This window comes from Chlorocebus sabaeus, chromosome 12 (assembly GCF_047675955.1).
Source record: "Chlorocebus sabaeus isolate Y175 chromosome 12, mChlSab1.0.hap1, whole genome shotgun sequence".
NCBI classification, from domain to species: Eukaryota; Metazoa; Chordata; class Mammalia; order Primates; family Cercopithecidae; genus Chlorocebus; species Chlorocebus sabaeus.
The window spans coordinates 82,416,515-82,444,117 of record NC_132915.1 but is presented as its reverse complement, the minus strand read 5'-3'; the positions used below and the strand labels follow the sequence as shown (position 1 = coordinate 82,444,117).

General features: G+C 41.5%; 1 protein-coding gene across 2 annotated transcripts in view; it reads right to left on the bottom strand.

Moving 5' to 3' along the window:
* Nucleotides 1–27,603, bottom strand: part of HSDL2 (hydroxysteroid dehydrogenase like 2) — an 83,126-nt gene that overhangs the window by 26,461 nt on the left and 29,062 nt on the right. For both annotated transcript variants that reach the window (XM_007968401.3, XM_037983654.2), the window contains exons 6-8: nucleotides 26,997–27,095; nucleotides 7,878–8,072; nucleotides 4,763–4,834 (exon numbers count right to left, since the gene is read on the bottom strand). In XM_007968401.3, the coding sequence (XP_007966592.1) occupies nucleotides 4,763–4,834; nucleotides 7,878–8,072; nucleotides 26,997–27,095 (366 nt within the window). The remainder of the gene's footprint in view (nucleotides 1–4,762; nucleotides 4,835–7,877; nucleotides 8,073–26,996; nucleotides 27,096–27,603) is intronic.

The following is a 27,603-nucleotide window of genomic DNA, read 5'->3' as shown; positions in this document are numbered from 1 at the left end:
CAACCTTGAACTCCTGGGTTCAAGTGATCTTCCTGCCTCAGCCTCCCAAGTACCTGAGACTACAGGTACGTACCACCACGCCTGGCTATTGTTAAAAATTTTTTGTAGAAATGGGATCTTGCTATTGCTATATTGCTCAGGCTCATCTAGAACTCCTGGCCTCAGGCGATCCTCCCACCACAGCCTCCCAAAGTGCTGGGATTATAGGCTTTAGCCACTGAGCCAGGCCTGGAGAGTAGTTTGAAACAGAGGAAGTAAAGGAAGGTCACATGTCAGCCTTGCACACTGGCCTGAGCTATTTGCCCAACAGGTGCTACATCTGAAACTACAGCTCAGAAAAAGGAATTCCTCCATATGGACAGGGAGTGGAGCCAAAAGCAACCTACACATTCCTGCCTTTGACTACACTAGCTCTAGAGATACCTCCTACTATGAGGAAGAATTAATGGAAAAAAAATAACCTGATGCCTATGAAAAAAATAATATGCCACAAGGCAATGGAGGCTACTCTGAAGAGCAAGATCTAAAACACTTACAAGAATTCTTCCACATGGAAACTATATCATTATGATGTGTCAATACAGATTCATCAGCTGTGAGAAATGTACCACTCTGGTAGAGGATGCTGCTAAGGAAGGAGGTTATGCATGTGTGGGGGCAGGCGGGTATATGGGATATTTCTATACCTTCCTCTCAGTTTTGCTCTGAATCTAAAACTGCTCTCGAAAAAATAAAGCTTTGGCCAGGCACAGTGGCTCATGCCTGTAATCCCAGCACTTTGGGAGGCCAAGGTGGGCGGATCACCTGAGGTCAGAAGTTTGAGACCAGCCTGGCCAATGTGGCGAAACCCCATCTCTACTAAAAATACAAAATTAGCCAGGCGTGGTGGCACACCCATGTAATCCCAGTTACTAGCAAGGCTGAGGGAGGAGAATTGCTTGAAACTGGGAGGTGGAGGTTGCAGTGAGCTGAGATCATGCCACTGCACTCCAGCATGGGCAACAGAGAGAGACTCTGTCTCAAAAAAATAAATAAAGCCTTAAAAAAAAACTATATGAAACAGGGACAGAAAGTTATATATAACTGGCTGAGATGAAAAGACAATAGGATAAAATGAAAGCGGAACTGAGAGAAATATAAGCACCATAGCAAAGTAAAATAACCATTTGAGACAATATGGAAGAGAAACTAAGCTATAGAACATCTTATCAGACTGTCCTTTTTAATACAGAGGACAGACTTTAAAAGGTCTCCAGAATACAGAAGAGAAAGCCGGAACAAATGAGAAGTGGTGCTAACTACAGGGAAAGGGTAAGGGGAGCCAGGGTAAGAATAAGTGTTTCTGAGAATCAAGAACAAACGGAACAGAAGCAATTAAAACTGTAACTGAAGGAAAACAGGCCCAGCGCCATAGCTCATGCCTGTAATCCCAGCACGTTGGGAGGCCGAGGCAGGATGATTGTTTGAGGCCAGGAGTTTGAGACCAGCCTGGGCAATATAATAAGATCCCCTCTTTACAAAAAATTTAAAAATTAGCTGGGCATGGTAGCATGCACCTCTAGTCCCAGCTATTGGGGAGGCTGAGGTGAGAGGATTGTTAAAGTCCAGGACTTTGAGGGCTGCAGTGGGCTATGATTGAGCCACTGCACTCCAGCTTGGGCGACAGACAGGGTGAGACCCAGTCTCTAAAACAAATGAAAAATAAGAATAAGCTGAAAGTCAAAAAAAAAAAAAAAAGACTGAGTGGGCTCCCTGTGTTCCAGTGGAGAGTAGGGGTGGGGGGAATCAATGAAGAAATAATGGTATTGTGTTTTTTGTTTGTTTTTTGAGACAGGGTCTCACTCTCTCACACAGCCTGGAGTTCACTGGCTTGATCATAGCTCACTGCAACCTCAAACTCCTGAACTCAAGTGATCCTCCCACCTCAGCCTCCCAAGTCGCTGGGACTACAGGCATGCACCATCACACCCAGCTAATTTTTGTACTTTTTGTAGAGACAAGGCTTTGCCATGTTGCCCAGACTACTTTTGAACTCCTGGGCTCAAGCAATCCTCCCACCTCAGCCTCCCAAAGTGCTGGGACTACAGGCATGAGCCACTATGCCTGGTTGATATTGCTTTTAAGATAGGAAGAAAGAAAAAATCAATTTAAAACTATGTATACTGTTTACAATAATTACATATATAAGAGCTAACATACACAGGACAAATACTGGAAAAGGTATAATGAAATGGTAACGGGTTATAATAAGTTGTGGGTGCAATGGAAAGGTGAACCTCTCCCCCTTTGGAAACAAGGGATACACCATGGTTCTCAGAGAGCTGAACTATGAAAGGACATAAGAAATAAACTGAAAGAGGTAAATTATAGCCCAGGCTACTATCCATATGACTATAATAATATATCTACAGAAAAGGTCAAGTAAAATTGCTATCGACTGAACCACACAGAATCAAAAAAAGAGAACTACAGAAGTAAATGCTCCTGCAGCATTAGGTGGGGGAAGTTAGCCAAAGGAATTTGAGTCTTCTGACCTTAAGGGTGAGAGCATTGCTTATGTGGAGATGGCTATAGGCAAAGTTATCCCTATCAAAGCCTGATGCCAGTAAACACTGATTTTACACTCTACCTATCTAACCCCCTTGTTCTGATTCCATGGTCATTAAATGACCTTCTGACTAGTATTCTGTTTCATGCATAATTATATCCAAAGGAAGAGAATGTGCTGATCAACACCTACATGCTTAACCTATGAGATGGCAACTCCGTGTTATAAATTAATAAATTGGATTATCACAGGAAAGAATGTGCTAATTTATGTGTTTATTTGAGACACGGTCTTGCTCTGTTGCCCAGGCTGGAGTGCTGTAGCTCAATCATAGCTCACTGCAGCCTCAAACTCTTGAGCTCAAGGGATCCTCTTGCTTCAGTCTCCTGAGTAGCTGAGACTACAGGCATGTGCCACCATGCCGAGCTAATTTTTTTTATTTTTTGTAGAGATGGGGTCTCACCATGTTGCCCAGACTAGGAATATGCTTAAATTTATAAGACTAAGTATTCAAGTGTTAGGAAAGCCATTTAAGTTTACTGGTTAAAGATATGGGCTTTGGAATCACAGAAATACAAGTTTAAATCTTGGTTCTGCCACCTGCTGGCTGTGCAATCGCAGCTATAAAATGAGGGTAGTATCTGTCTTGGGGATTAATGGTGTTAAACAGGACAATGCATGCAAAGTACTTAGCACAGTGTTTGGCACATAGTAGGTGTCCAGTAAATATTTGTTGAATAAACAAAATGAATATACTTGATCAATAAATGGTTATTATTATTTAAAATTTGGAATTTAAATGAGCTCAGTTCATGCATGCCTTCTTCTAAAAGACAGATCCAACCTTAAGGTGCTGGGCAAAAATCAGAGTTTTGGACTTAACTAACTTGAAGACCAGACTCTTCCAGACTTTGATAATTTTCCACCATTCTGTAAGAGACCTTTTGAGAAAAAGACTGAGAATCTTGTTTTTCCTGGTTTTAATACTCTGGGTAGTAGGATTATCAGTAACTATTTTCCTTTCTATTGTTTTAAATTGTCTATAATACAAAAAAGTCCTTTTTATTACCTAAGTAATTTTTTTTAATTACCACAAAAATTTGGAAAAAGAAAAGATAAAGAAAGAATAAATAAAGGAAAGCTGGAAATAAGGTTTGGCACTAAAATGCACTGCAGTAAGGTGACACAGATTTGCTAAAGGTATCAAGGAAATTCATCCCTACATTTTCTATCAGACTTCTAAAAAAAAAAACAAAATCGATGAGCATCACAGCATCTATAAGATAAAAATAAGGTAAGGGCCCATAAGAAGCACAGCCATTCTTATTAGTAAACCAGGAGAGAAATTCTTCCCACAGGTATTCATTAAAGTGTTTCTTCTTTAAGTGAGCCACTGGCAAAATGTCAGAACACAAAGTCTAAAATGTAAACTCTGGACCAATTCAAGGGCACTGTTGTTTCTGAATTACAGAAACAAAACAAAGTAAAACCTGAACCTCCTCTGAAGTTGATTTCTTCCATAAAATCGTCACATGACACAAACTGTGGAAATGGTGTTAGATGTATTTGATATATGACACACTTTTCCTCAAAATAACGTATCAACATGAAATACCTAAAAACAGTGCAAAAGAAAATAAATAAAACCTGAAAAAAAAGTTTTTTCAGACCTTTTTTTAACCAAGTGCAAAGAATATATTAATAACTCCTTCTTTTTTTTTTTTTTTTTTTTTTTTTGAGACAGGGTCTTGCTCTGTCACCCAGGCTAGAGTGCAGTGGCACAATCATGGCTTACTGAAGCTTCAACTTCCCAGGCTCAGGTGATCCTCCCACCTCAGCCTCCTGAGTAGCTGGGACTACAGTCTCGTGCCACCAAGCCCAGTTTATTTTTTTGTAGACATGGGGTTTTGCCATGTTGCCCAAGCTTGTCGCAAACTCCTGGACTCAAGTGATCCATTTGCCTCAAAAGTGCTGGGATTACAGGTATGAGCCATTGTGCCCAGCCTTATTAAAACTTCTTACTGGTAGATGAACAAAATAACCTTCTTTACTAGAATTAACTGAGAGCTCACATTACTTGTTTACTTTAAATTACAAAACAGTTTTAAAACAGAAGGCAGAAATGTCACTGTTATAGGATCAATTCCATATTTTGGAAGAAATACGTAAGTTAGGATTTATATTTTCTAACATAAAATATAGTCTAGATCTTACCAGTTGATTCCATTTTCTTACTAACTGCTTCTGGGTATTCATCTAAGAAGAAATCTGGTTGCAAAGGATGACCTGAAAAATTGACCCCAAACCATTAGGTTAATGTAACTACAACATAGTAAGATTTTAATATCTGTTTAGTAAACATATCTGTTTTATTAAAAATCATTCTGGTGCAACAGAAAAGGCCGCCATGAGACCTGTCGAATGACCTGATCTTCATTAAATTAATTTTCTCATAATTTAGTTATCCTTCTCTCCTCTGGTAAATTTTATCTTCAAGATTTAATCCCCAAAAGATCACCTGTTCTGTAAAGCCTTTACCTGCTCTCCCAGGAACCTTTGCCCTTCTCATCCTACACTGCTCTTCTGGCCCACATTCTTCCAAAGTGCTCAGGGCTCATTTCTTACCTGCCCTCCTAAGAGCAGAGGGCCCCTTCTTAAGAAGGACTTTCTTCTCAGCATTAATGCATTTGGGTCTCTTCTCTCTCTCCCTCTTCCTCTCACTCCATCATCATGAAAACTAAGCTATCCTATTCCATCCATTCCACTGGGTTATTATTATTATTATTGACACAGGGTCTCACTGTCACCCAGGCTGGAGTGCAGTGGCATGATCTCGGCTCACTGCAACCTCCACCTCGTGGGATCAAGTGATCCTCCTCCCTCAGCCTCCCAAGTAACTGGGACCACAGGTGCAAGCCACCATATCCAGCTAATATTTATTTATGTATTTATTGAGATGGAGTCTCACTCTGTCACCCAGGCTTGAGTACAGTGGCACAATCTCGGCTCATTGCACCCTCTGCCTCCCAGGTTCAAGCAATCCTCCTGCCTCAGCCTCCCAAGTAGCTGGGATTACAGGTGCCCACCACCAGGCCTGGCTAATTTTCATATTTTTAGTAGAGACAGAGTTTCACCATATTGGTCAGGCTGGTCTCGAACTCCTGACCTCAGGATATCCACCCACCTCGGTCTCCCAATGTGCTGGGATTATGGGCATGAGCCACCGCACCTGACCACTCATTTTTATTTTTTGTAGACAGAGGGTTTTGCCATGTTGCCCAGTATGGTCTTGAACTCTTTGGCTCAAGTGATCTGCCAGCCTTGGCCTCCCAAAGCGCTGGGATTACAGGTGTGAGCCACTGCACACAGCCTCCACTGGGTCTTATTTTCAGCTAATGGTTGTGGTTAGCAAATAGGCTAACTGTTTTAATTACACTGATAACTCCAAGACACGTGCACACTAGAAGATTTAAAGGCCACAAAGCCTTCAAAACTGTAGTACAGTGAGATGTTAACAATCTCAATTGCTCTCTTTTTCTTTTCTCTTCCTTTCTTTCTTTTCCTTTTTTTTCTTTTTTTTGAGATGGGGTCTTGCTGTTTTGCCCAGGCTGGTCTCAAACTTCTGGGCTCAAATGAGCCTCCTGCCTCAGTCTCCTGTCTCTCTCTCTCTTTTTCAGAAGTTTAAGCAAACTTCTAGAGGGCAGGAATGAATTCATCTTTGTTGTATCCTAATATCATAGTATCTGGTCATACTAAGTTCTCAATACTTGATAGGATTTTTAATTTAAATAAAATTTTAAAACTTGTGCACAATTACACTGTGTCTTTAAAACCTAAAGTAATAATTATATTCCTGGGTACCAGGACCCAGAAGACCTGAATCTAGTCAGGTTCTGCTGCCTATTAGCCATCTGCTCTTAGGCAAAGGCTCAATCTCTCTGAGCCTGTTTTTCCACTTGTAAATATTAACTACTAAATATTCTGAGTGTACTATATGCTGGGCACTGTGCCAAAAACATACGTTATCACATTTAGTCTTTACAAAAATCTTGTATGAAATGTATCGTTCTCTTAAGTTACCAATATGGACATTGAGGCTGAGACACACAAACTGGGTGACACGCTCAAAGCTGCATAGCAATGAGCAGCAGAGCTGCAATATGAACCTGGCTTGTCTTCTCCCAAATTCCATGTTCTTAATCACTAAGCATTACTTCCCTTACAGAATTGTTATGCAGGCTAAATAGATAATGCATATAAGAGTGCTTTATAAAACTATAATCTGCTATTTAATTCAGCTGGAACTGCAGAGATGAGCAGGGATGATACAAATATAAACATGGTTTGTGTCATTTAGAAGCTCAGCTTAATGAATAATATTTAAAATATACTTTACCATAAATAAATTTAACTTCTATATATGGCTATATTAGAATACATCATATTCTATATGGTAAAAATCCATTATTATCATTATCATCCACGATTTCAGAGAGAGAGAGTTACTTAAAAAGAGGGCTTTCTGGAAGCTTCTCAGATCACTTTACTGTCCATAAGACAGACCCTGCCCACTCATCTACACCATCTGTCATGAAGCTACTCTAAGAGACTGCACTTAAGAGACAAATATTTACAGAGTCCACAATCATAAATTATTTTAAACAAAAAAATTCATTACTGGGCCAGGTGCAGTGGCTCACACCTGTAATCCTAACACTTTAGGAGGCCAAGGCAGGCAGATAACTTGAGCTCAGGAGTTCAAGACCAGCCTGGGCAACATGGTGAAATCCCACATCTACAAATATAAAAATTAACCAGGTGTGGTGGCACATGCCTATAGTCCCAGCTACTCAAGAGGCTGCGGTGGAAGGACTGCTTGAGCCTAGGAGGTGGAGGTTGCAGTAAGCTGAGATCATGCCACTGCATTCCAGCCAGGGTGACAGAGTGAGACCCTTTCTCAAATAAATAAATAACCCACTACTGTACCATCTGTCACCACATATTCTTGAACAAAATCTTTACTCTGTGATTTTAAGACCAACTTTAAAAAACAATTTTCATTTCTTATTTCAAGATTTGGAAGTGGCTAGTAGCTGATCTGACTTTCTGTGCTTATATATATCACTTCAAAAGCCCTCAACTCACCTCTATTTTTTATTCATCTTTTTTTTTTAAGTTGTGTTGGTATGGGTGTTGTTCCTTCATTGGGAAGACAGCTTTTAAAATAACATATTCATTTTACGATCACACAAACACAAAAAACAGATGTGTTCATTGCAGAAAATATGGAAAAACATATTGTTACTTTTAAAAACTATACAAGCATTACCTGGTTTAATTGCATAGATGTCAAAATTTTGTATTCCTTCTGCTTTTAAGATATTTTCATCAATGACAAAGTTGCCAGTAAAACTTTTTGGCTTTTGGAAAATGGAATATGCTGCATCTGCAATGATATCCACTTTTCTACACTGGCTTTCGATACCAGGTCCTCCCAGCATCTCCGTAGCAGCAGTGTGTATGGCTGTAGAGAAAACACACACACACACATACACTTGTAACTCCAAATCAAATAATAAAACTATGGAAGTAACAAGCACTACTCTTCACAATTATCAAGGCTAATTCTTTCATTTCTTAGATGATGAAAACAAGGTCCAGACTGCTTAAGGGATTTGCCAAATTTTTTTGTTGGTTTTTGTTTTTTGTTTTTGTTTTTGAGACAGTCTTGCTCTGTCGCCCAGACAGGAGTGCAATGGCGTGATCTCCGCTCACCGCAACCTCCACCTCCTGGGTTCAAGCAATTGAACCCAGCCTTCCGAGTAGCTGGGATTACAGGCGTGCGCCACCACGCCCAGGAAATTTTTTGTATTTTTAGTAGAAACGGGGTTTCACCATGTTGGCCAGGCTGGTCTCAAACTCCTAACCTCGTGATCCATCCACCTCGGCCTCCCAAAGTGCTGGGATTACAGGCGTGCGCCACCACGCCCAGGAAATTTTTTGTATTTTTAGTAGAAACGGGGTTTCACCATGTTGGCCAGGCTGGTCTCAAACTCCTGACCTCGTGATCCATCCACCTCGGCCTCCCAAAGTGCTGGGATTACAGGCGTGAGCCACTGAGCCCGGCCCCAGAATTTGCCAAATGTTCCACAGAGAGAACTGGGTAGAAAACACATGTTCCTTACTCTGTGCAACACTGCCTTATACTACAGACTAAACCAGAAGACTCAAAGTAAAATTCAATGAACTGTCTGATTTAGAATGCTCAAGAATTTGCATGTCTTTTAAAGGAATAACTAAAGAGACCTCCAATAGCTTCCAATCAATTCTCTTGATAACAGCTAAGAGATTACTGCCTGAAAACAGACAGTACCACCAGTCTTAATACCCAAAATTTCCTTTCACATAAACATATGGAGTGCATATGAGGCTTAAAACATCAGCATTGCCTGTGATGACTCCTTCTCTGGGAAGAGAGCTTGTTTTGCCTCTTGAACACCTGTCAGCCACCACCAACCACATGCACACATTCTTGTGGGAATTCACTGAACCAACAATGCCACTGATTATAACAATGCACCATTATGTTAGGGACCACTAAGGAAACAAAAAAGCTGCCAATTAAATTATGATATATCATTCATTGTAAGATACAGACTGGTATCAGAGATGTACAAATATAATACATGGGCATCTCAGCATCAATGAAAATAGTATAAACTCTTTTACCTAGTCAGTGAATAGGTTCCTTGAAAAACACTCAATAAATATTGCTTGGATTTCTGGGGGTCCTTTTTAAATTCAGACAACTCTGTTCTGTAGAAAATATTAGAAAATAGCCAGGTACGGTGGCTCATGCCTGTAATCCCAGCACTGTGGGAGGCCAAGGTGGATGGATCACTTGAGGTCAGGAGTTCGGGACAAGCCTGGTCAACATGGTGAAACCCCATCTCTACTAAAAATACAAAAATTAGCCAGGCATGGTGGCAAGTGCCTGTAGTCCCAGCTACTTGGGAGGCAGAGGTAGGAGGATCACTTGAATCTGAGAGCCAGAGGTTGTAATGGGCTGAGATTACTCCAGTGTACTCCAGCGTGGGTAACAGAGTGAGACTCCGTCTCAGGAGAAATAAAGGAAATAAAGAGAAGTAAAAGGAAAAATTGCTTAACTAATTATAATTTCCCTATCCAGGGATAACTGCTGTTAATATTTGCATATAATTTTTACTATGTTAGGTGTACTTTTAAAAATTATGTGTCTTATATGAAGTAACTTGAAACTCTACAATTAACAGTACGTTATTAATTACACATTGTCAACAGTAACATCTCAATTTGCTTACATATATCCTAGTTTACATCAAACAAGAAAAGTCTATTTATTTATTTATTTTCCAACATAATTCATAGGTTCACAGAAAGTCAATTTATTTAAATGTGCTTAGGTTTGTGAGTTTCTAGTACTTTAGATAAAACTTATTTCCATACATTGTTAAAATATAATTTTAAATTATTATATGCTAGAATAACTTACATATTTTGGTCTATAAGATGAAATGTCTGTAGCTTTTAAGGGCCATTGGCCCTTTTGCATTCACTCAACAAATAGTTATTAAGCACTTACTATATATAAGTCAGGTGCTATTCTAGATATTAAGGACACAGATGTTGACAAAACAGACATAAGGCATCTACCTTCATGGAACTTACATCCCTTTTTTTTAATGTTCAATTAATTTAGGGAATTTCTTGAAAGCATTGAGTTAGAAGACACTTTTCTACTTCATAACTAAAAATAATTTACTAGGAATAATTTTTTTTTTTTTTTTTTTTGTAGAAATGGGGTCTTGCTATGTTTCCCAGGCTGGTCTCCAACTGGTGGGCTCAAGCCATCCTCCTGCCTTGGCCTCCCAAAGTGCTGGGATTACAGGTGTGAGCCACCATGTCCAGCCCTAGAAATAATTTTTTTCCTTAACCAACAGATCAAGAGCAAGAGCTCTGGTCTCACTCTTGAACTGATCCTTTATTAATTAAAAAAAAAAAAAATAGCAGCTGGATGTGGTGGCTAGAGCCTATAATCCCAGATATTCTGGAGGCTGAGGCAGGAAGATCGCTTGAGCCTAGGAGTTTGAGGCTGCAGTGAGCTATGACTCTGCCACTGCATTCCAGCCTGGGTGACAGAGTGAGACCCCATCTGCTTGTCAAAAAAACACAATGAATGGCAGGTGCTATTTTTTATTTTAGTTTATTCATTTTTAATTTTTAAGTATACCCTGTGCCAGGCATGCTATTACCTATTTTACATACATTATCTTACTTAATTCTGAGAACCCTGAGGTAGGTCCTGTTGTTATTCCCATTTTATAGATAGGAGTGCTCAAGCACAGAGAAGTTAAGTAACTTGCCCAAGGTCACAGAAGCTAAAATTCAAACACCCAGCAACCTGACTTGAGAGCCAGGCTCTCATCCGTGATGCAACTAAATGGGTCATACCTTGTTAATCAAAGTTCTTGGAGTTCAGTTATCATCTCACTCTTGAAAACTGCAGAACTTTCCTGTACATAATTGAGTATAATCTATTTTGAAACGATATGCATACATGCACACTCCTAGTCTCCATGTAAACGACATCAATTGTACAAGAATCCTTAAAAATTCTAAATTAGAAGTCTAATAAAAATATGTCACATGTAAGTATATACATGCTATGTGTGTGTGTCTATAGAATAAGAAATGTTCCTCCAACCTATCATTACTTTAACAATCTTTCTAGGAAAGATACAAAGAAGGTACAACTAGACACTCAAAAATCAAGAAGTGGGCCATTGAGTATTTCTCAGCACAGATTTTGGAATGCCAACAAGCTAACCCAACAGGTTAGAAAAAACTGATAACAATAAAAACAGGTTAACAGTAGGATAAATCAAATGAAATTCACTGATGATTTCTGGGAAAGAAAATAAGCAAGATGTATAATGAAAGCAGATAAGCCATGGATCACAAGAGTCACAACATCAACCCTAAAACTTAAGTCTTATTAAGAAATAACTGAAGAGACATCTAATAGCTTCCGATTGATTCTCCTGATAACAGCTAAGAGATTGCTGCCTGAAAACAGACAGTACCAACGGTCTTAAGACCAATCAAAGATTTCCTTTCACATAAATATATGGAGTGCATATGAGGCTTAAAACATCAGCACTGCCCGTGATGACTCCTTCTCTGGGAAGACAGCTTATTTCCCCTCTTTAACACCTGTCAGCCACCACCACACATATCCACATAGTCGTGTGTGTATCCACTGAACCAATGATGCCACCAATTATACAGCACACCATTACCTTAGGGACCACTAAGGAAAGAAAAAAGCTGCCAATTAAACTATGATATATATATCATCCATTGTAAGATACAGACTGATATTAGAGATGTACAAATACAAAGCATGGGGATGTCAGAATCAATGAAAATGTATAAACTGTTTAACCTAGTCAGTGAACAGGTCCCTTGAAAAACAGGGAAACTAGTTTTGATTTCTAGCACCAGACAGGAAGGAGGTGAGCCGCCACCTTGTCGCCTCACCCTCCTTGGTTAGCTGAGTTCCCAAATCTATTTGCAATATAGTCCAGGTGACAGAGGTCTGCAGCTGCTCTGTGATACTTCTGCGGCCTTCCTCTCTGCAGCCCTTACCAAATCAGTAGCTGCCATACCCAGACTCCCCACCCCAAGCCCAAATCAAATCCACCCAAAAGTGGACTTTCCTGCTTCTACTACACTTGTCCAGACCAGTCACAAGGTAAGAAGAGTACGCATTGTGAATAGCAGCCATCATCCCTCTCTCCTCCTCCACCCTCCATTTCAGCAGGAACCATGAAACAGGTCTTATAAAAAGAAAAAAATTACAATTCTGAAGGTGACCTAGTTGGAAGCCTGAAATTCCATGTTGTGAAACAACTAGAGGCCGGCCCTCTGATCCTTTCTCTGGATGTGCTGAATTCAGCAGGGTGAAAGTGCTAAACCCAGGAGGAGCAATGAAGTCAGTGTTGAGAAGAGCATGCAGCTGAAAAGCCAAGTGGCAGACCAGGACACTGCTGTGATTGAGGATAATATATGTTACACTGTACTCACTCCGTTAAGCACAATAAATCTCCTTTTTCTTGAAAGGCAATAATGTTGGGAGATTACTTCTGGTTCCAGCTGACATAAAGAGAGTCACTCTACACTGTCATTTAAGATGAGGAGATGCGTGTTTTCCTTTAAATAGAGGCCTCACAAACAGCCAAGAGCCTGGCCACCCTCTCAAGTCCATTTTCACCCCTCCATTTTCATTGCCTCACTCATGAATAATGTAATATTCTAGCTAGCTTTCCTGCCTCTTCTCTCTATAACCTTACAAGCCATCCCATATTCAGATGCCAGATTAAACTTCCTAAACCTCATCAACAACAACTGAAGTAATATTACTTCAGTGCTCCTATTTTCCCTAGTTTATTATTAATCCTCTGCTTTTAAGTCTTCAGTGGCTCTCCACTGAATATAGGTTACAACTCAAGCTCCTAAACTTGGCAGACAAGACCATCCATCTCATCCATCTTCCCCACACCCTCACACTCACCCAACATTCCAGTCAACCTGCACAACTTGAGTTGCTCAAGTTCAGTAGGAAATAACAAGCCCACACCCTATCATACATACACCAACCTTGTAGTTCCACCGCACAGACAGTATTTTCCCAAACTGCAATCTTTGCATGCGTCGCTCCCTCTGCCGAGAAATGTCTTTCCCAGTTCTCCTTTCTGAAACATTCCAACATCCCCTTGAGATCTCTTTTCAATTGTTTACCTATTTTTGAAAATCTACTTCTCTGATCATTTATCCTGAGCTACCACGTCTCAAAAGCACCCTGTAGGCCAGGCACGGTGGATCACACCTGTAATCCCAGCACTTTGAGAGGCCGAGGAGGGTGGATCACTTGAGGTCAGGAGTTCCAGAGCACCCTCGCCAATGTGGTAAAACCCCCGTCTCTACTAAAAAAAAAAAAAAAATACAAAAATTAGCTGGGCGTGGTGGCGTGTGCCTGTAGTCCCACCTACTCCGGAGGCTGAGGCAGGAGAATCACTTGAACTCAGGAGTCAGAGGTTTCAGTGAGCCAAGATGGTGCCACTGCATTCCAGCCTGGGTGACAGAGCAAGATTCTGTCTCAAAAAATAAAAATAAAAAACAATACCCAGTACATAATTCATCATACATGCACCACAAGGAACATGACTGTAAATTGGATTTAGTGTGTCATCAAGTCTAGCACCAAGTAACATCACTGGCTCCAAGATGTCTAGTAAACCTTCTAAAATGAATATCTTGAAGTTAAAGCAAAGATCTCTGCAATGAGCTGATTTTTCCTGCTGATCCTGATAATGCCCTCTATATTCCCTGATACAGAACATTCTGCCTGTTATATAAGCTTTGTCCACAATATTTTGGAGCCAGGCAGAAGGTAATCATATTGCACATTCATTCACTCATTTACTCACTCATCAAATATTTATTGAATGTCATCAAATATTTATCTACAATGACTACAATAAAACGAACAAAGCAAACACTGTCCCTATCCTCAAGAAGTTTTCATTCTAGTAAAGAAGACATTAAATAACCATAATTATAAATTAATAATTACAAATGCTGTAAGTGATGTGAAGATGTACTGACTACTAAACCCGATGATCAGTCCCATTTTGTAAGAACTATCAGCATAATCTGACACAATTAATCACTCCCTGTATTAGTCTGTTCTCGCATTACTATAAAGAAATACCTAGGCTGGGCACGGTGGTCACGCCTGTAATCCCAGCACTTTGGGAGGCCGAGGTGGGTGGATCACTTGAGGTCAGGAGTTCAAGACCAGCCTAGCCAACATGGTGAAACCCCGTCTCTACTAATAATACAAAAAACTTAGCCAGGTGTGGTGGTGCACGCCTGTAATCCCAGCTACTCGGGAGGCTGAGGCAGGAGAATCACCTGAACCTGGGAGGCAGAGGTTGCAGTGAGCTGAGATCGAGCCACTGCGCTCCAGTCCAGCCTGGGCAACAGAGTAAGACTCCGTCTCAAAAAAAAAAAAAAAAAGAAAAAAGAAGAAATACCTGAGACTGGGTAATTTTTAAAAGAGGTTTAAGTGGCTCACAGTTCTGCATGCTGTACAAGCATGGCTCCAACATCACTTGGCTTCTGGGGAGGCCTTGGGGAGCTTGTACTCATGGCGGAAGGTGAAGAAGGAGCAGGCACATCACATGGCTAAAGGAGAACAAGAGAGCGAGGGGGTGTGCTACATACTTTTAAAACCCAGGTAAGAACTTGCTCACTATGGTGAGGGCAGTACCAAGGAGGATGATGCTAAACCGTTCATGAGAAAGCTGTCCCCATGATCCAATCAGCTCCCACCAGACCCCACCTCCAACACTGGGGATGACATTTTGACATGAGATTTAGGTGGCGACAACATCCAAACTGTATCACTCCCCATTCTCCTTGGAACAGTTTCTTCAGCCAGCTTTCATCTCCTCTGGGTTTCTTCCTACTTTATTCTCCCATGTGGGTCTTCCTCTTCTTGCCAACCTTTCAATGTTGAAATGGGCAATGGTCCTTTCTCTTCTTCTCGCTGCCTAGATGGTATCCTGTAGTTTTGTGGCTTTTAATGCCTTCTATATGTTGATAACCCACAGATTTTTATCTCCAGCCTGGACCACTCTCCTGACCCCCATTCACAAGCCCTGCTGTCTAATGACTGTCCCCACTTGGGTGTTCAAACACAACACCCCACACTGAATTCCCAGGCTTGCCCTCCATCTGCTCTATCTGCAGCTTTCTCCATCTCAATTCCTGAGATGGAGATAGTCTCCACTGTCCTAGTAACTCAAGCCAGAAATCTTTATTTTTTTAATTTAATTTTTTTTTTTTTTTGAGTTGGAGTCTCACTCTATCACCCAGGCTGGAGTGCACTGGCGTGATCTCAGCTCACTGTAACCTCCACCTCCCGGGTTCAAGCAATTCTCCTGCCTCAGCCTCCTGAGTGGATGGGACTACAGGCATGCATCACTAAGCCAAGCTAATTTTTTGTATTTTTAGTAGAGATGAGGTTTCACCATGTTGGCCAGGCTGGTCTTGAACTCTTGACCTCAGGCGATTCACCCACCTGGGCCTCCCCAAAGTGTTGGGATTTCAGACGTGAGCCACCGCACCTGGCTATTTTCCAGAAATCTTGGAGTTACCCTCGATTCTTTCTCTTACGTCCCAAAGGCAATTCATTAGCAGATATTGTTGGTTCTACCTTGAAAATATATCAGAATCTGGCCACTCTCCACCACCTTTACTGCTGTCATTCTGGTCACAGCCACCAAAATCTGTGCCTCACTTCCTGCAATAGCCTCCCAACTGTTCCCCTCTTTGTCCCTCAAGAATCTAGGCTTGGTTGAGTGCGGTGGTTCACGCCTGTCATCCTAGTACTTTGGAAGGTCGAAACGGGCGGATCACGAGGTCAGGAGATCAAGACCATCCTGGCTAACACGGTGAAACCCTGTCTCTACTAAAAATACAAAGAATTAGCCGGGCGAGGTGGCCGGCGCCTGTAGTCCCAGCTACTCAGGAGGCTGAGGCAGGAGAATGGCGTGAACCCTGTAGGCAGAGCTTGCAGTGAGCCGAGATCGTGCCACTGCTCTCCAGCCTGGGTGACTGAGTGAGACTCCATCTCAAAAAAAAAAAAAAAAAAAAAAAGAATCAAGGCTCATCAGAACAGCCAGAGAGGTTTTTTTAAACATTTAGGTTTGATCAGGTCCCTTCTCTGCTTGAAAACCTGAAACAGTTCCTCATTTCACCCAGAGTAATCTAAGACCAAGTCTTGGCAAGCGCCTATAACATCTGACCCCCATTTCCTTGTGGACATCATCTCATTTTCTACTCCTCTCCCCTCACTCTGGCGACACTGGTCTTCTCCCTGATCTTGCATCATGCCAGTCACACTAGTCCACAGGACCTATCCAGTGCTGCTTCCTCTGCCTTGCATGTTTTCCCTCAGATAACCTTTGGCTAACCGTATTACCCCTAAGACTAACCATATGCTCAAATGTCAAAGTCTATGCTCAAATGTCACCTTCTCAGAAAGGCCAAACCTACCTTCCCTGGTGGTCTGATAGTTAGGACTTGGCACTCTCAGAAAGATCAAACATCTCTTTTCTTTCTTTTTCTTTGAGATAGGGTTCCACTCTGTTGCCCAGGCTGGAGTGCAGTGGTACGATCATGGCTCACTGCAGCCTTGAACTCCTAAGGCTCAGGTGATCCTCCTGCCTCAGCCCCCTGAGTAGTTGGGACGACACCACCACACCCTGCTACTTTTTGTAAAGACGGAGTTCTGCCATGTTGCTCAGGTTGGTCTCGAACTCCTGGGCTCCAGGGATTGGTCTGCTTCGGCCTCCCAAAGCGTTGGGATTACAAGCAGGAGCCACTGCTCCTGGCCTAATGCCAAACCCTTCTACCCTATTTTAAATTACCACCTTCCTTCCTCAATGGCTGAGACTCCAATCCCCCTTCCTTTGTTCTATTTTTCATAACATATTACCTTCTAGCATACTATATATTTTGCCATTCATCATGTTGTCTGTTGTATCTCTCCCAATTAGACTGTAAGTTCCATAAGGACAGAGATTGTTATCTCTTTTGTTCTCTGATGTATCTTCAGCAAACAGAACACAGCTTGGCACAAAATAAGGGTCCAATGAATGTTTATTGTATGAATAAAATTTAGAATTCTTAAGAGTCAAAGAAGGCTTTTTCTGACTTTGTTACCCCAGGATCCCAAAGACCTACAGGTGCGGAAATAAAGGAAAGTGGGGGGAGGACAAAGTACAAGTGGTGGTAACAAACTCTTAAATCTCCCATACTAAATGGTAAACTCTTTGAGGGTAAGGATTGTGTCACATTCATCTTAGTAACCATGTGGCCTTGCCTTGCACCAAGTAGACAGTTAATAAATTATCTGTCAAATGTGTAACAAGTGAATAGTGCAGAGAACTGTGCCTGGCATGTAAGAATGAATGTTTCGGAAATGAATGAATGTAAAGTGAGAAGTCAGCTGCGCACAGTGGCTCATGCCTGTAATCCCCGTACTTTTGGAGGCTGAGACGGGCAGATCTCCTAAGCTCAGGACTTTAAGATCAGCCTGGCCAACATGGTGAAACCCCATCTCTACTAAAAATACAAAAATTAGCTGGGCGTGGTGGCGTGCGCCTGAAATCCCAGTTACTTGGGAGGCTGTGGCCTGAGAATCTCTTGAACTCGGGAGGCAGAGGTTGCAGTGAGCCAAGATCGCATCACTGCACTCCAGCCTGGGAAACAGAGCGAGACTGCCTCAAAAATAAAAAAAGAGAAAGTGACAAGTAATATAAGGGAGGTACAAAGAGGGAAAATAATGTGTTAGAACTTTGTTACCTCAGAGACTTCCCTTTCTAACTATACTTCCTAACTCTCTATATCAACTTTAATGACAACAATGATGTGAGGGAGGGTGATTGAGAAAGGGTGAGAAAAGGCAAAGAAGTTGAAAAGGAGAGGCACGATAAAGTGTGAGCTTTTAATTTTTTTGGCTGTGACCCCTAATAGGTAACATTTTCATATATACTTATACATGAAACAAAAGCTTATGAAACAATACTGACCCTTCCTCTGTGCAATGCACTCTAATATTTTCTATTTGATTCCACTAGAAATAAAAAAAAAACACACACACAACAAAACAACTCTGGCTGCTACTCACTAAATCAATTTCACAATCCACTAAATTGATTTCATGCCTCACTAAATTGATTTCATGACTCACCAATGAGTCTTGACATACAGTTGGAGAAATACTGAAGAAGTGCCTTTTTCACTCTCTTTTTCCCCACTGCGAAAAACACCACTCTTCTGAAAATCTTAAAAGAATTGTCTGCTACAGAAACATAAAGGAAACAAAGAAGCAATAAAACATGGTTTTGGTCCCACAGTGGGGACCAGGAAAGAAAGGAGTGTTGGCCAAATTGCAGAAGAAAGGAATTTAACCAAATTGATTCCTGGACTACTTAGAAGAAAAAAGATGGTGATTGGAAAGCTGGCTGCAACCCTCAAATATTCCTAAGAGTTAACCTCAGCAGCATGCCCCAGTACGCAGTAAATTCTCACCCATAACCCCTTGTTTCCCCTCATCTACACCCCAGGCCATAGAATCTTCAGTACTGCTTGGAGCTGGGAAACTCCCTTTATCCAGTACATAGCAGACAGGAAGCAACAATGAAAAGAAATCCTTCATTTATTCCTAAACTAGAACTCTGGGTATGTTTCACACAGCTATATGTGGCAGTTCAGTTCAAGAGTACCACCAGAGCTTTAATAATACTTTGCATAAATGCTGGATTAAATATGCTTTTAAAACCTAACTTCTACCAACCTAGACATACACTAGGTAAAAAGGCCAAAGAAGTATCCCCAGTACCCATGTCTACTGCATGATAACCATCCAATCAATAGTTGTTGGATGATGAATGAATAAACAAAATAATGCCAGAAGAAAGAAGAATGGAAATAAACAATATACATATAATGGTCCTTAGAGGATACAGAAAGACGTTAAATGATACGACTGGGAGAATCAGGAAAATCTGGAATGACAGAAATCCTATAAGATAAACAACCTGGTTTTTCAAGAAATAAGTGGCAAGAAAAAAAAGGAGTGTAACTGCTATAGATTAAAAACACTTGAGACTGGCCGGGCGCGGTGGCTCACGCCTGTAATCCCAGCACCTTGGGAGGCTGAGGCGGGTGGATCACGAGGTCAGGAGATCGAGACTATCCTGGCTAATAATGTGAAAGCCTGTCTCTATTAAAAATACAAAAAAATTAGCCGGGCGTGGCGGCGGGCGCCTATAGTCCCAGCTACTTGGGAGGCTGAGGCAGGAGAATGGCGTGAACCCGGGAGGCGGAGCTTGCAGTTAGCCAAGATTGCGCCACTGCACTCCAGCCTGGGCGACAGAGCAAGACTCCATCTCAAAAAAGAAAACAAAACAAAAAAACACTTGAGACTTATCAAACAAACGCAATGTATGGAACAATTTAGATCCTGATGTAAATAAACCAACTGCAAAGAAAACATTTATGAGACCCTTGAGGGAATTTGAACACTGACTAGATATTAGATGGTATTAAGGTATGTTTGTTAGCCATGATAATAATTTTGCCTTTTTAAAGAGCCCTAATCATTTAAAAATGCATATTAAAGTATATACAGATGAAATGATGCTATGATTGAGATCTGCTTAAAAATAATGTGGTGAGGGCCGGGCACAGTGGCTCACACCTGTAATCCCAGCACTTTGAGAGGCCGAGGTGGGTAGATCACTTGAGGTCAGGAGTTCGAGACCAGCCTGGCCAACATGGCAAAACACCCTCTCTACTAAAGATATAAAAATTAGCCGGGCACAGTGGCGGGCACCTGTAATCCCAGCTACTCTGGAGGCTGGGGCAGGAGAATCTCTTAAACCTGGGAGGCGGAGGCTGCAGTGGGCTGAGATCGCGCCACTGCACTCCAGCCTGGGTGACAGAGTGAGAATCTGTCTCGAAAAAATAATTAATTAATTAATTAATTAATAATATAATAATAATCTGGTGAGGTTAGAAGTGGGTTTAAAAGGAGATGGAGGTGTGAGGGCTGGTAAAACTAGACTGGCCATGTGGTGAAATTGCTGAAGCAGAATTGTACATGATGTACTAGTCTCCCTACTTGTATACATATTTGTACATATGTTTGACTTTTTTCATAAGTAAAAGTTTGAAAAATATGCAACAAAGGGCCTTAGAGGTTATTTTTAATACCGAATTTTATATAAGGGGAAACTAGGTACAGACAGCTACTGTAGCTCACACAGCTAAGAAGAATATGTGCAATACAGAAACTGAATTATTTTATTTTTATTTTTTCGAGGGACTGGTTCTTTATTTCATAAAGACACTTGTCAATATTCAGTATCAAATCAGTTGCACTATTGATTTTTCTTTCTCCCAATCAGCCCCAAAGAGAGTACACCAAAGGCTAGTACATTTTAAACCAATAAGCTGCAGGATGTACACCTAACAGACCTCATAGAAACCTTACCAGGGCAGAGAGTGGTGGCTCATGCCTATAATCCCAGCACTTTGGGAGACCAAGGCGGGTGGATCACCTGAGGTCAGGAGTTCGAGACTAGCCTGGTCAAAATGGCGCAACCCCATCTCTACTAAAAATACAAAAATTAGCCAGGCATGGTAAAAGGCTCCTGAAGTCCCAGCTACTTGGGAGGTTGAGGCATAAGAATCGCTTGAACCCGGGAGATGGAGGTTGCAGTGAGCTGAAATCATGCCACTGCACTCCAGCCCGGGTGACAGAGCAAGACTCCGTCTCAAAAAAAAAGCCTTACGAGAAAGTGGGGATTGGGTAGGGAAAGAAACTTTAAAAGATGAGCAAAGTGCCAGCCCACAGAGTATAGAGGCTATCACAACCAGACGGAGGTGGCCAGGGTGCCACAAACCCAAAGAAGCAAAGAGAAACTGAGTAATTTTAAATACTAATGTGACATTTGGATATTTCATCAAAATTAGTTCTGGCAGGGCACAGTAGCTCACGCCTGTAATCCCAACAATTTAGGAAGCCGAGGTGCGAGGATTTCCTGAGCTCAGGAGTTCGAGACCAACCTGGATAACATGGCAAGACCCCATCTCCACAAAAAAAACCCCAAAAACCTAAAAAACCAGCTGGGCATGGTGGTATGTGCCTGTGGTCCTAGCTATTTAGGAGATTGAGGCAGGAAGATGGCTTGAGCCCAGGAGGTCAAGGCTGCAGTGAGCTGTGATCATGCCATTGCACTCCAGCCTGGGTAACAGGGCAAGATCTTATCTCAAAATAAATAAATAAAAATCAGTTCTATCATTTCTTTACCTGAACTATATTATATGGTTAATTGAGAATCTGGAATACAGAATAAGTGTGCTAAAAAGAAAATTAACACAATGTGACACCGAGAATATGAAAGCTCAAAGGCTCTCACAGAAGAGAAGATACAGATGGAATTAATTTCCATAATTAATAGATTATGGAAACCTATTTGCAACTTTACAATCAAGAGTTCAAACATTTGAAGAGTATCTAGGTATATTACCTCTCTGGTTGCATTATATTTATATGATTTATTTGCCCTAACAAAATTTGTAAACCACTAAGGGCAGAAACAATATGTTACTGCTTAATTCTCCAATAGTTCCAAGTTTGAGATATGACTAAAAAGTAATATTTCAATTTTATTAAGCATTTAAAAACTTACATGGAGATTTTATGGTAGTTCAGCATAAGTTACCAACTTACCAAGTCCACTTAGTAGATAGGAACATTACACAACAATTTCCAGCAAATCAAGTAAGACCTTAATACCTTAACTATCACATTTAATACTAACAGCATTAAGTAGTAGAAAGGACACAAGAACTGAAGTTAAAAAAAAGGGAAGAAACTGAGTATATATAATGATGAAAAGAAAAGCCTTCCCATTATTGACAAGAACACAACAAATACACGTCCCATCATTGTTACTATTCAACATTGTTCTAAAAGGATTAGCTAATCTAATAAGAAATGGAAAAATAATTTAACATGTAAGGAAAAGGCAGAAACACCATTGTCACTTTTTGTGATAAGACTTTAAACCTAAAAAAACTAGGAGAATTTGCAGAAAACTTTTTAGCACTAATAAGAGAGTTCGGTTTACTAGTATATTTGTAATAAAGATATATCGTTTTTATATTAATATATACTTTAACAAATTAGAAAACATATTGAAAACGATAAAAATATAAAATATTGGCTGGGTGCAGTGGCCCACGCCTGTAATCCCGGCACTTTGGGAGGCCGAGACGGGCGGATCACGAGGTCAGGAGATCGAGACCATCCTGGCAAAAACGGTAAAACCCCGTCTCTACTAAAAATACAAAAAAAATTAGCCGGGCGTGGTGGTGGGCGCCTGTAGTCCCAGCTTCTCAGGAGGCTGAGGCAGAAGAATGGCATGAACACAGGAGGCGGCAGAGCTTGCAGTGAGCTGAGATCACGCTACTACACTCCAGCCTGGGCGACAGAGCAAGACTCCGTCTCAAAAAAAAAAAAGAAAAAAAAAAAAATATATATATATATATAAAATATCTAGTAATATATTTAACCAAAAATGGATAGGACTAGTCTTCTGCTTCTGGAAATACGTTTTATTTTTTTCACTGCTGGGGGCTGGCATCCCTAACACCGCATTGTTCATGGATCAACTATATGATGACTTATAAACTCTAAAGGGCTGTCTTAGTACAATAAAACTATAAATAAGCAACAAGCATTTTTTAAAAGCACTGCTGGGCTCTCAATAAGTCAAGAGAAAACTACTAGTGAAGGCTAGAGAGAAGGAGAGAAGAGAGTGCAGTAAAGCAAGAAAAAAAAGAAACCAAGGACATAAGAATTGGAATGTTATTATAGATTATATGATTACCTGCACAGAAAATCCAAGAGACTCTAAATTATTAGACTCAACAAGAAAGTTTAGAAAGATAGCTGCCTATAATGTTTAAATGCAAAAACATTTCTACACCCTAGCACCAAACAGAAAATATAATTTTTTTAAAAGATACCGGCCGGGCGCGGTGGCTCACGCCTGTAATCCCAGCACTTTGGGAGGCCGAGATGGGCGGATCACGAGGTCAGGAGATCGAGACCATCCTGGCTAACACGGTGAAACCCCGTCTCTACTAAAAATACAAAAAACTAGCCGGGCGAGGTGGCGGGCGCCTGTAGTCCCAGCTACTCCGGAGGCTGAGGCAGGAGAATGGCGGGAACTCGGGAGGCGGAGCTTGCAGTGAGCTGAGATCCGGCCACTGCACTCCAGCCTGGGCGACAGAGCGAGACTCCGCCTCAAAAAAAAAAAAAAAAAAAAAAAAAGATACCATCTAGGGCGGGTGTGATGGCTCACGCCTATAATCCCAGCACTTTGGGAGGCCAAGGCAGGAGGATCATCTGAGGTCAGGAGTTCAAGACCAGCCCGGCCAACATGGTGAAACCCTATCTTTACTAAAAATACAAAAATTAGCGGGGCATGGTGGCGAGTGCCTGTAATCCCAGCCATTTGGGAGACTGAGGCACAAGAATGACTTGAGCCTCAGAGGCAGAGGTTGCAGTGAGCCGACTGCGCCACTGCACTCCAGCCTAGGCGACAGAGTGAGACTGTCTCAAAAAACAAACAACAACAACAAAGACACTATCTAGAATTGTAGCTGCCTCAAAACGAGACGGTTAGAAAGCGTTCCCTTCCCTAATCTTCCCAGGCTCATATGAGTCCTTCAGAATTCAGTGACTTCTGGCCTGGTGCAGTGGCTCACGCCTGTAATCCCAGCACTTTGGGAAGCCGAGGCAGGTGGATCACCTGAGGTCAGGAGTTTGAGACTAGCCTGGCCAACATGGTGAAACCCCCTCTCTATTAAAAATACAAAAATTTGCTGGGCATGATAGCGCACGCCTATAATCCCAGCTACTCGGGAGGCAGAGGTTGCAGTGAGCCAAGATTGTGCCACTGCACTCCAGCCTAGGCGACAAGAACGAAACTCGGTCTCAAAAAAAAAAAAAAAAAAAGAAAGAAAGAAAAGAAAAGAATTCAATAACTTCCACATTTTCCTCTTCCCCAAAATCTAGGTTTTGAAGACAGTGTAGTCAAAATTTAGCCGGGCACAGCAGCGGGCGCCTATACCACAGACAAGTATTAAACTTTTCTCTTCTCCTATCTCTTCAATGTAGAGAGTTGATATTTGGTACCTGTATTTCATATTCCCAGTTATTCTATGTAATCCATGTACATTTGACCATATAGTAAATATACTACAGGTTTATTTGCTAGCCATTATTTTCTTTCCTCTTTTTTCTGACTCCTATCTTGAAAACTCTCTGTTCTGACAGATTTGCTGCTTGGTTAACAGCCCTTTCTACAAGACTCTTCTCAAGTGTGGTAGCATATCCACATATCTTCCCTTCATCTTGTCAATAAATAACTATCTTGGCTGAGTCCCTTTCCATCAGTAACGTACAGATGTTATTCCACTGCCTTCTAGTTTCTGGTATTGAAGATAAAAGAGTCTGCAATCTTTTTCCTTTGTAAGTAACATATATTCTGCCTGAAGGCTTGGAAGATTTTTTTATCCTTGAAATTCTGAAGTTCTCCCAGATGTCTTTCTCCCCCTCATAAATTCAGTCTCAAATCTGGTCAACCTTTTAGTCTACATCCATATCAGTCTTTCTTCTGCTCAAGGGAATTGTTTCCTATTAGTCATTCAATTATTGTTTCTCCTCTATTTGTTCTCTTTCCAGACATCCTTCTGGGACTGCTGATATTTGCATGTGAAGTTCCCTGGATGTGTCCTCTAAGCCTCTCTCCATTTTCTTCAGGGTGTTTTTGCTCTTCTGAGGTATTTCTTGCAGTAGACTATCCAAGCTGCTTACTCAGGTGTTACTCAACATCCAACCCTTCAACTACTATATACATGTATGTATTTTATTTGTTTTGTTTGTTTGTTTGTTTTTTGAGACGGAGTCTCGCTCTGTCACCCAGGCTGGAGTGCAGTGGCGCCATCTCGACTTACTGCAAGCTCCGCCTCCAGGGCTCACGCCATTCTCCTGCCTCAGCCTCTTGAGTAGCTGGGACTACAGGCGCCCGACACCTCACCCGGCTAATTTTTTGTGTTTTCAGTAGAGACGGGGTTTCACCGTGTTAGTCAGGATGGTCTCGATCTCCTGACCTCGTGATCCACCCGTCTCGGCCTCCCAAAGTGCTGGGATTACAGGCATGAGCCACCGCACCCGGTCCATATATGTATTTTAAAAACACAATCTATTTAGTTCCAGAAAGCATTTTTCATACTATAATTCAATCTCTTATGTCATGATTTTTCTTTTTGAACTGAGATATTTTCTGTTTCTTTAGCAGTTTTATTTCACTGAAAACTACTATTCTGAGTATTCTGTTTATTTTTTCTGTGTCTGAATATTGGGTCCTCTTAGCTGTACTACAATTTTTCTTTGTTTCTTCATAGCACTGTTCACCCTTACATAGCTTTTTTTTTTTTAGAGACAGTCTCGCTCTGTCACCAGGATAGTTTAAATGATGCCAGCCTTGCCAGCAATAGTAAGTTATCATATCAGATATACCAGTCACTGAATCTATTTTGGGACTTGATGAAGTCTCCGAGGTCTCCTCACTTCCACACCTCAAGGATAGGAAATACTTACCTTGCCTGTTGAGCCACCCCGTTGAGTCCTCAGATCTCCATGGTCAAAGCCCTCTCCAGGAACTTCTAAGTATCTGTTCTTTCTCAAGTTCTCTCCCCTGGCTCCATTCTGTCCTCTAGCTCAGAGAGAACAGTCTTTCACAAGCTTCTCAAGTTCCTTCTCTGACAGAATCAAGTCCTACTCCTTCTTTCCTAGTCCTACCTGCCCACCACCTTAGCAGCTGCTCCAATCAGGGGAACGGGAGGGACAGCAGGGACATGACTTCCAGTAGTCATCTTCCTAGAAACCCCCTCTGCCGGCAAATTCAGTGAAACAGAAATTTGCCATCAGTAGAAGTGATCTTTCTTTGTTTTTTTGTTTTTTTTTTCGAGACAGAGTCTCGCTGTCTCCCAGGCTGGAGCGCACAGGCTGGAGTGCAGTGGCGCGATCTCGGCTCACAGCAAGCTCAGTCTCCCGGGTTCACGCCATTCTCCTGCCTCAGCCTCCCGAGCAGCTGGGACTACAGGCGCCCACCAGCACGCCCGGCTAATTTTTTTTTGTATTTTTAGTAGAGACGGGGTTTCACCGTGTTAGCCAGGATGGTCTTGATCTCCTGACCTCGTGATCCACCCGTCTCGGTCTCCCAAAGTGCTGGGATTACAGGCGTGAGCCACCGCGCCCGGCCTAGGAGTGTTTTAAAAAATGTAATGAGGCTGGCGCAGTGGCTCATGCCTGTAATCCCAGCACTTTGGGAGGCCAAGGAGGCTGTATCACTTGAGGCAAGAAGTTCAAGACCAGCCTGGCAAATGTGGCAAAACCCCCTTTCTACTAAAAAAAAATACAAAAAAAATTTTTAAAATGTAATGAAGAGGCCGGGCACAGTGGCTCACACCTGTAATCCCAGCACTTTGGGAGGCCGAGGCTGGCGGATCACGAGGTCAAGGGATCAAGACCAGCTGCTTGGGAGGCTGAGGCACAAGGACCGCTGGAACCCGGGAGGCAGAGGTTGCAGTGAGTTGAGATCACACCACTACACTCCACCCTGGATCAAAAAAATAATAAGTGTCAGGGACAATACATGAAAATCTAACAAATGAAGTTTTTAAAAATACATACCTGTTTTAGGCCATAATGCATTGACTGCAATTTCACCTTTAAATTCTTCTGCCATTCCAAGCACATACATAGACATACCATACTTAGCAATGGTATAAGCTGAAAGAAGCACAAAAAATAATTTAATTATAAAAGAAATTAATTTGATTAACTTGTGAATAGAAATAACCAATTTTTCTATTACTATTTTCTTCCTGATATATGTATGTATGTGTATATATATATGTGTATATATCTACGTGTATACATATACACATATATACATGTATATACATACAACACATCCACACACAGATATATATCAGGAAGAAAATAGTAATACACACATGTATACACACACACATACATATATATACACATATGTATACACATATTCTTTTTTTTTTTTTGAGACAGGGTCTCACTCTATCACTTGGGCTGGAGTGCAGTGGTGCAATCATGACTTACTGCTACCTCTACCTCCTGGGCTCAAGCGACCCTCCCACCTCAGCCTCCCAAGTAGCTGGGACTATGGGCACGTGCCACCAAGCCTGACTAACTTTTCAATTTGTTGTAGAGACAGGGCTTTGCCATGTTGCCCAGCCTGGTCTTGAACTCCTGGGCTCAA